Source organism: Ursus arctos, unplaced genomic scaffold, assembly GCF_023065955.2.
Source record: "Ursus arctos isolate Adak ecotype North America unplaced genomic scaffold, UrsArc2.0 scaffold_23, whole genome shotgun sequence".
Lineage (NCBI taxonomy): Eukaryota > Metazoa > Chordata > Mammalia > Carnivora > Ursidae > Ursus > Ursus arctos.
In genome coordinates this window covers 48,273,204-48,282,210 of record NW_026622908.1, presented here as the reverse complement: position 1 = coordinate 48,282,210, position 9,007 = coordinate 48,273,204, and the positions used below count along the sequence as shown (strand labels likewise).

At 68.6% G+C, this 9,007-nt stretch overlaps 1 protein-coding gene across 5 annotated transcripts; it reads right to left on the bottom strand.

Moving 5' to 3' along the window:
* Positions 1-1,926: 1,926 nt before the first annotated feature.
* HRAS (HRas proto-oncogene, GTPase) lies at positions 1,927-8,685 on the bottom strand. Of its 5 annotated transcripts, XM_048216824.2 has the most exons (6): positions 8,574-8,685; positions 7,253-7,413; positions 6,884-7,062; positions 6,601-6,760; positions 6,424-6,505; positions 5,829-5,939 (listed from the first exon to the last, which is right to left on the bottom strand). In XM_048216824.2, exons 2-5 carry the CDS (start codon positions 7,361-7,363, stop codon positions 6,443-6,445), a joined length of 513 nt encoding a protein of 170 aa, XP_048072781.1. In that variant the 5' UTR covers positions 7,364-7,413; positions 8,574-8,685; the 3' UTR covers positions 5,829-5,939; positions 6,424-6,442. The 5 variants fall into 5 exon arrangements, with proteins under 5 accessions (XP_048072755.1, XP_048072763.1, XP_048072771.1 ...); XM_048216798.2 differs by lacking the exon at positions 6,424-6,505 and having other exon boundaries at positions 1,927-5,939; positions 8,574-8,684; XM_048216806.2 differs by lacking the exon at positions 6,424-6,505 and having other exon boundaries at positions 1,927-5,939; positions 7,253-7,416; positions 8,574-8,665.
* Between the last annotated feature and the right edge of the window lie 322 nt (positions 8,686-9,007).

Sequence of the window (9,007 nt, the reverse complement as noted above, 5' to 3'; positions counted from 1 at the left end):
CTCAGGGCCCAGGCTGGCACTCAGTCCTGGAGGATGGGCCCCTGTGTGGGGGAGGGGAGGAGCCTCGGACTGACCATCGGGAGTGCCCTCCCTGCCCAGGGCTGCAGAGCCCGAGCCCCGAAGCGGGCATCACGGCACGGTGGGCACTGGGGCGGGGCTCCGGCTTCAGAGACAAGGGACGCAAGGAGGGTTCTGCAGGACACACGACGCGGCGGCCAGCAGTGCTCCCTGCTGAGGAGGGCAGTTGGGGGCAGTTAGGGTTCCGTGGCCCTGACGCAGCCCCTCCTCCCCGGTTCTGCCCACAGAAAATGAAGGAGCAGGCCCAGCTCTTCTCCAAGGACATCCGGCAAATTGATCTGGACGTGAACCGGACCTTCCGGAACCACGTCATGTTCTGGGACCGCTATGGCATCAGGTGAGGCTGCGGGGCAAGCAGGCTTCTGGGGTCCCCAGGGGACACTTCAGGGGTCAGGGTGGCCCAGGGGCTTCTGGGGGGGCAACCCGGGGTCTCTGCGGAGGGGGGGTGACGGCAGCAAACACAGTCCTGCCGCGTGGGAAAAGCGCTGGGGATGACCCAGTAGCCCCCGGGGTCGGCGGCGACAGAGGGCGCCGGGACAGGGACTGGTGGCGAACCCACGGAGGAGAGGCCTAGGGGCTGCGGGCAGCGGTGCAGGGGGAGTGCCTGGCCCCAAAGGGGATGGTCAGGGTGCAGCTGGCGGCCACTCCAGGGCTGCAGGGGCAGGGGCAGGGCGAGCTGATGGCTCCGTGAAAACCCAGGAGCTGAGCATCCCAGGGCGGCAGCTGTCATGGAGGCAAACAGAAAACAGCAGAATGAAGATAAACTCCCACCGCACTGTGTGTCTGAGCTGGCTGCACGTCACTGTGTGTAGACCTGACCCCAAAGACACGGCCCCCGCCCAGATGCCCTGAAGACCGCAGGTCCCGGGAGGCTGGATTCTGCCCCCGCCGGCCTCGCTGTGCGGGCTGGCCGGACAAGAGCCACCCACCCTGCTCTCCCCTTTTCCAGGCAGCGAGCCCTGTTCCACGTGCTCTCGGCGTATTCCATCTACAACACCGTGAGTGTCCCCCTGCCCGGCCTGCTGCCCCGCGGGTGCCCTCCGTCTCGAGGATTCCTGACCCACCAGGGCACATAGTTAGGACTCCAGCTCCCAATGTCCCAGAGACACAAGGGAGGGGCTCCCGACTCTAGGACTGAGGCTGGGGGGGGGGGGTCCAGACCTCACGGCAGGGGACGGCCAGCCGGCCCCCGAGTCCCTGAACCCTGGGGTCGCCAGGTGCTCTAGCCCGCACCGCTGTGACGCGACAACTGCGGTCTGGTCCTAAAGAGACCATACTCTGAATCAGAACCTGGGCGGGGAGGGAGGTTCCCATGACCCTGACCTCCACCACGACGAGGTGGCCTCGTTCCATCGGGGCCTGGCTCTTGCAGGAGGTGGGCTACTGCCAGGGCATGAGCCAGATCGTGGGGCTCCTGCTAATGTTCCTGTCGGAGGAGGACGCGTTCTGGGCGCTGGCTCAGCTGATGACAACGGAGCGGCACGCCATGCACGGTAGGGGGCGGGCAGGGCGCCTGGACGGGACTGGGAGCTCAGGACAGCCTCCTGCACGGCTGCTCCAGCAGCGGGGAGGCCAGGACCCCCACCCAGCGCGCCTCCCCACTGGCAAAGGACACCGCCTCCCCAGGGGGCTTTCGCAGTCCCGAAGCCTTGGCCTCCAACCCCACCATTTGCAGACCATTCTCGCATTCTCGCGGTCCTTCGGCCTCCTGTCTGGCTGCCGGCTTCCCCCCCGACCCCTCCCGCCAGCCCACGGCCAGAAGAACCCAGGCGCCAGCCTCTCCTACTCCCGTGGGCCCCCAGCCTGGCTCCCAAGCCCAGGAGATGGCCCTGCACACCCCCATTACCCTCCCCGTGGGCTGCACTCCCTGCCCCTCGGTGCTGGGGACCCCCTTGCCCCTGCTGCGACCACCGCAGGAGAGACTAGCTGGGTCAGATGGGCCTGGTCCTCAGCCCAGGGCACCCACCCCGCTGGGTGTCTGTGAGGAGGAGGGTCCTCTGCCCCTGACCCCCAGGCCTGGACGGCAGTCCTGCTGTCTGGGAAGAGCGGGTCCAGCCAGGGCTCGGGAGGGCTGTGGACACACACGGGAGCCAGGGCACGGGAGAGGAGACACCTGCCAGGACTCACCCCCCACCTGGTGGGGGAGAAGGCCCTGATTGTTGGGGGGCCTGGGGCCTTCTCAGGCTTCTTCGTTCCAGGATTCCCCAAATTGCTGAGGTTTCAGGCCCATCATGACCTCATTCTTGCCAAAGGACTGCCAAGGCTGAAGGAGCACCTGGCGAGTAGACGCTGTCCAGACGCCCCGTCCCCATGGCCTGCTGTCCTGTTCCTTCTCCTGCTGGGCCCGGGGGCGGCGTCGGGGCTGAGCGGGGCCGTGGGGAGTGTAACCACCTGGTGCGTGGGACCCTGGCCCTGGCTGGGTCCTGAGCACCTTCTGCCCTTCCACCAGGACGAGGAACAGATGGGCACTGGCATCTACACGGCCAAGTGGTTCCTACAGTGCTTCATCGACCGGGTAAGGCCACCCAAGCCCACCCGGTGCCTGACCTGCTCCCTGCCCCTGGCCCCCGGGGAGGCCCGAGCTCAGCCCCACTCTCCAGACCAGCGGCCCTAAAGGCTGAGGCCTGCGGGGAGAACCCAAGAGGCCCCCTCGAGGAGGTTCAGAGGACGGACTGTCTCCGTCTCCGCTCTCCCAGGGAAGGCCAGATCAGCCTGGGGCGTGGACAGGCCCTTGGCCCATTCTGCAGCCAGCCTGGAGTCCTCTCGGGGCGTGTGGCCACCGAGCGTGGGGCAGAGTCTGTGGCCCCCCAGGTCCGCGGGTTGTGCCGGCCAGGCCCTCACCACCCGGAGGCGTCTGGAGCCCCATCCTCCCCGGGCGGAGCACGCCCCCAGGAGGGGCTGTGGGGCCTCCACGGATGCAGCTGGGCAGGGGCGGCAGGGGCTCCCCGTGGGCCCAGCTGAGGCTGCTCCTCTCACCCCTGCTGTCCCCACAGACCCCCTTCTCGCTCACCCTGAAGCTCTGGGACGCCTACATCTTGGACGGGGAGCGCGTGCTCACGGCCATGGCCTACACCGTCCTCAAGGTGCACAGCAGTGAGTGAGCCCGCGGGAGCCCGGGGTGTCGGGGAAGGGCAGGGGCGGAGCGTGCAGACCTCAGTGGAGGGACGGGGGCCGGCAGGCGGGTCGGGGGGCGCCCTGCAGACGAGCAGCAGACACGGGGTCCCCCCGGCCACGGCTCTGCCCGCGGCACTCCTCGGCGCAGCTGGACCCCCAGCAGTCGTCCCTGGGAGGCACCCTGGGGCAGCAGGCTGGGCCTCCCTGGCTCTGACTCACACCCTTTGGCCAGAACGCCTCCTGAAGCTGCCCCTGGAAGGTCTGCGGGAGTTTCTACAGGACACCCTGGCCCAGCCCTGGGCCCTGGACGATGAGGGGGTGCTCAGACACCTTCGGGCCTCCATGGCCCAGCTGAGAAAGATGCAATGCGACCTGCCCCCCCCAGGTGGGCTCAGGGCCCCGTCCCCTCCGGATTCACCCTCCTGGGGCAGCACACAGTGGACAGAGCCCCCGGGGCCTTCCTCCTCGTCTCCGTCCCTCTCCTCTTCTGCTCCCACCTTGGGGAACCCAGGCCAGGGCGGGGCACCCGGGCGCTCACTGCAGGGGCCGGGCATCAGCAGCCTGGAGGGTGGTGGTCAGGGGCAGGCCAGGGTGGACACAGGGAGCCACGAGCCCACCTGGGCCCAGCAGGCTGGGGACAGACAGCCTGCTGGAGACGCTAATGCAGTCTGCCTCTTTGCAGCGGGCCCTGAGGAGTTCCCCACGATGCCCCTGGGCCTGGAGCAAGGGTCCCCGGCACCCAGGCCCCTCCTCCCTTCTCCAAGCATTGAGACACTCCCCGGAGTGGACGGGCCGGCCTCCCCAGGTCCAGCCACCCAACATGAGCAGCTGGGACACCTTCCCAGCCAGGCCATCCTCCAGGCCGAGGAGCCGCTGCTGTGGGAGGGAACGTCCACGGAGCCAGCGGCTGCACCCCTGAGGCCGGGAGCCCCAGGGGCTCAGGTTCTGACCCAGCTGCCCCCAGCCCAGGACCCCTGGCTGGCCCGGCTGCCCCTCCAGCGATGCAATTCCCTGCCCAACCTCCAAGGGCACCAGGACAGTGCGGGCAGGTGGCCCCTGGATGTGGGCTTGAAGGCACAGTACTGGGTCCCTTTCCCTTCAGCCCCTACCTGGGCCACCCCGGGGGCCACACCACAGACCAGGCCCCGGAACACCCCTGGGACTCCCAGGACAGCGTCCACCCAGCCCAGGAAAGAGGCAGCTGTGGGGCCCAGGACACTCTTCCCGCCCTGCGGCCACTGCAGCTCATGCCCCTCTCTAGGGAGTGACCGGCATAGCCGAGACAGAGTCAGGGCAGCATTGAACCAGCAGCCCCAAGGCCCCACGCCTGCCCGGAACCCCCTGACCTCCACGTCCATGGGGAAGCTAGATGCCCCCTGGCCTCTGGAGCAGAGCGTGGTGCTGAGCGTGGGGGCCCTGAGGCTCTGGCCGGCCAGCACCATGCCCTGCCTCGTCACACTGGCCTTCCTGGAGGACGGCAACCCCCCTAGGAGGCATAAGTCCCTGACCCAGGGGGACCTCAGCCGGCCTGGCCCCAGGCCCTAGGGGGGCAGAGACGACACAAGTCCCCCCCACGACCAGAATGAAGACGGATGGGACCGAGCGCCCCGTGGCCCCGGCCAGTCCCGGGTTCTGGCCCAAGGCTGGGCGAGCCCTCTCAGGGCTCTACGTGGCCACATGGGACCTGGACATGTCCCACAGATCTAGGTCTCTGACCTAGGGCAGCGCTGGGAGCCACAGGCCACCCCAGCTAAGGCGTAGCAGGGGCAGGCAGATGGGCCCCCCCCCCACAGCAGGAGGCACGTGCCACCAGAGATGGGGTCTGGAGCGGTCGCCTGGCAGCATCGGGGCAGAGGCCGAGGTCACGCAGACGTGCGGGGACCCTGTCCAGGAACCCCAGCACCACGGCTGCAGCTCGGTCCTCGGCACCTGCCTCTCGGGGGCCCCGGACGCAGGAAACGTGCCGACACCCAGGGTCAGCACAGGCTGCCAGGTGGGGGACGCCAGCACCCACGCCTCCGTGTGACCCCGGCAGTCCTCGAAAGGAAAAGCAGGTCTCCCGCCCCAGGGGAAGGCTCGCACCCTCGGTTCCTAGCCCGTCTGCTGCTGAAAGGTCAATAAAGCGTTTTGTCACGAGGCAAAGCCGGCCTGTTCCTTTGGCGCCCAGAGCTCTGAGCACGAAGACACCCAGAGAGAAGAGGGTGTCTCGGCCCGGGCCGCCTCACCCACCCCTGCAGGTGTCCCCGCAGAGGGGCCTCCGGGCAGACAAAGCTGAGGGTCCCAGGTGCCTTCCAATCGCGGCCAGACGCCAGGATCAAGACCATCAAATAATTTACTGCGACTCAGCCTGTGGCCAAAGGGCCAGGACGGGGCTGGGAGGAGAGCGACAGCCGGGGTGCCGGGGGCCTCAGGTCACCACAGTCTGTGCAAAGCGTCCTGGGAGGTCTGCGGTCACTCTGTCCGGGGAGCCGGGGCTGGCCGGGCTCCGGTGGCACTTCCTTCCTTCCTTCCCCTCCTCCTTCCTCCGTCGGCACCTCCTCCCGGCATCCGGCACTTCCACGCCCCGTGCCCGTGCTCCTGGGGCACAGAGGGTCTGCGGGGATGTCAGAGGGGGCCTGGAAGGGAGGTCAGGAGAGCAGGCACCTGCAGCTCAGGCAGCCCGGACCCCCCTCGTCGGGCGGGCTCAGCTTCCGCACCTTGTGCTGCCGGATCTCTCGCACCAGCGTGTAGAAGGCGTCCTCCACGCCCTGGGAAGAAGAGGCCGGCTCAGAGTGGGACTCGGCCTGGGGGCCTGGCAGGGGAGGGGACCAAGGGACCCCGGCCTCAAGCTCAGGCAGAATCCCCGCCCTTTCCCACCCTCTCCCCAACCCGACTCCCACACAGGCAGCCGGGCCCTGCTCAGCCTGCAGCCCCAGGGCTCCCCCCATCAGGCAGCTCGCTCCTCAGGAGCTCCCCCACAGGGCGGGCCCTCGGTCTGGCTCTCAGCTTGAACATCCCGTGTCCTACTCCTCTCTGACCTACCAACCTTGTCCCCAACAGCCCATGAAGTGGGCAGGGCCAACAAGGGCCCACGGGGCTCTCTGGGGGCAGAGGGGCCAGGGCCCCAGGGTCGCCGCTCCGGCCTGGCTCAGGGCAGCTCTCTCCAGGGACCTCTGCCTCTCCCAGGAGCTGTGTCAGCCCAGACCCTGGGCCCCAGCCTCCCTCGCTGCCCTGCCGTCCGGGGACACTTACAGCGCTAGGGGCCGCTGGGTCACGGGGGTCCCGGAGGGTCCCAGAGGGTCCCGGAGCTGGAGCCAGAGCCAGAGCGGCTGCCCTGTGTCGGGGGAGAGGGGGCAATGAGCACTGCTCCCTGGCAGGGGTGGGGTGGGGCGGGTCCCTGGCTAGCTGTGGGGTGGGGAGCTGGCTCACCTGGCGCGTCTTGGCCGACGTCTCGATGTAGGGGATGCCATAGCTGCGGGCAAGGTCCTGTGCCTGCCGGGACTCCACAGTGCGCGCAGCCAGATCACACTTGTTCCCCACCAGCACCATGGGCACGTCATCGGAGTCCTTCACTCGCTTGATCTGCTCCCTGCAAGGAAGAAGGTGGGAGCCAGTCACTGGGCTGCGGTCACGGCTGCATCCAGGACCCGGTCAGAAAGACACGATGAGAAACAGGGACGGGGAGGCCCCTGAGGGCCGGCCAGCAGCTCACCTGTACTGGTGGATGTCCTCGAAGGACTTGGTGTTATTGATGGCGAACACACACAGGAAGCCTTCCCCAGTGCGCATGTACTGGTCCCGCATGGCGCTATATTCTTCCTGGCCCGCTGTGTCCAAAATGTCCAGCAGGCACGTCTCACCATCGATAACCACTTGCTTCCGATAGGAGTCCTGCAGGAGGACAGTGCTTCAGGACCCCCCACCACCTCCCCTAGGATGGGAGGATCCAACGGTCAGCCCCTCTGGGCACCTCCCCTGCCCCGCCCCCAGATCCCAGGGGGAGGGGACGCCCTCCTATGGAGCATCAGAAGACAAGCCCACATCAGGATTCAGGGCTGGGAGCAGGAACAGCGGCACTCACCTCGATGGTGGGGTCGTACTCATCCACGAAGTGGTTCTGAATGAGCTGGATGGTCAGGGCGCTCTTCCCCACACCACCAGCGCCCACTACCACAAGCTTATATTCCGTCATCGCTCCTCAAGGGATGCAGCACGGGGCACTGTGGTGGTCTCCTGTCCCACCTGCTGAGGAAGCTGCACTCAGCCAAGGCCCAGCCCCGCAGAGCAGGCCTGTTGAGCTCCCTGGGCTGGCCCGCCCCACCCTCTGGCCCCAGACAACCAGGGAACAGGGGTAGCCACCAGAATGGTGGCCCAGCCGCGCACCTGTGGCACTTCCAGTCCAGGGGTGGGAGGGGGCCCCCACCTCCAGCTGCACTTATGGCTGTGAGAGAGCAGGGAGCTGGCCCCCCCAAAGGCAGAGCTGACAGCTGAGAGCATCTCCCAACCACGCACCCAAATTAGAAGTGCTGGGTAGGCAGAAAGCCTGAACCGAAGGCCCTGCAGGCTGAGGTTACCAGTCCCCTCCCTGCAAGAACAGGTCTTGCCACAGCGGAGCGCACAGCAGCATGCCCAGGCAGGCCAGTGCCAATCTACAACCGGCTCCGGCCCCCCCCCCAGCATGTTGCTGCTTTTGACAAGCATTTATCGAGCGCCTACTGCATGCCAGTTGCTGTTCCAGGCACAGGGTGACAAGCACAGAGAGAAGCCCCTGCCCCCGCTCCAAGGAAAAGACCAGCACACGTTACAATACGGAGAAACACACGGCATGCTGTTGCCATAGGAGCTTTGGAGAAAATAAGGCAAACGAGACAGTCGGGTGCGGGGCCGGGCGGGGGTCCCCGATAAGCAGACTGAGAGGCACAGACCCAACGGAGGTGCGGAGCCGGGGTACAGGTGAGAAAGAATAAAGGCCTGGACCAAGGCCTCCAGCTGAGGTGTCCCAATTTGCGAGGTTTAACGAGGGGTGCCCTTGCTCTTGTCCCCGGACTGTGGGCAGTGATTTCCTAACCCCTGACTCGCCTGCTGTGTATCGTGATGGCCGCCTGGTGCCCGAGCCCTTGGGAGCGCGCCTAGAGGGGGGCCGCAGCGGACCTCGGCTCGGGGGAGCCCCCGCACGCTGCCCGAGAGCACTGCTGGGGCCCCTCGGAGCGCAGGGCAAGGGACGCGGAGGCACGGCGCCCCCGCCGCCGCCCGCAGCCCCCGGCCGCCGCGCCATGCCCGCCCGCCCGCGGCTCACCTGCGCCCCCGCGCGCCCCGCCGCCGCCGCCGCGCCTCCAACGCCCCGCGCCGCAGCCCAGGTCGGGGCCGCCGCCCGCCCCGCCGCCCGCCCCCGCCGCACTCACCGCTCACTGGCGCGACTGCCCTCCGGGCCGGGGCCGGGGCTGGGGCGGGGGCGGGGAAAGGGGCCGGGGCCGCGGCGCGCGGCTCGCCCAGCGCATGGGCTCCGTCCGCGGAGGGTGCGGCTCCGGCTGCCGGCGGCGGGGCGCGGGCGGACACCCAGGGGAAGGAGGGGGGGTCGAGGGACCGGCGCACGCCCCGCCCCGCGCCCGTCCATCAGCCTGGTGCGGCTTGCCATTGGTCACGGGTGCCGGGCCCCGCCCCGGAGCCGTCCCGCCCCGTCCCGCCCAGCTTCGGTTGGCCGACCCGCCCGCCCATCAAGGGCCGCGGCCGGGCGGGGCTTCCGGGAAACGGCGCGGAGGGCGGTGCCGGCCCTGGAGGCCCTCGTGGGCCGCGGCCTAGGGGGGCTGGGCTCTGCCAGGCCGGAGGACAGCTAGGA

Coding starts and splice junctions, on each gene's coding strand:
- HRAS (XM_048216798.2), bottom strand. CDS start 7,363: ATGACGGAATATAAGCTTGTGGTAGTGGGCGCTGGTGGTGTGGGGAAG. Junction 7,063..7,252: donor AGTACGACCCCACCATCGAG/GTGAGTGCCGCT, acceptor GTCCTCCTGCAG/GACTCCTATCGGAAGCAAGT. Junction 6,761..6,883: donor GAGGACATCCACCAGTACAG/GTGAGCTGCTGG, acceptor TCTTCCTTGCAG/GGAGCAGATCAAGCGAGTGA.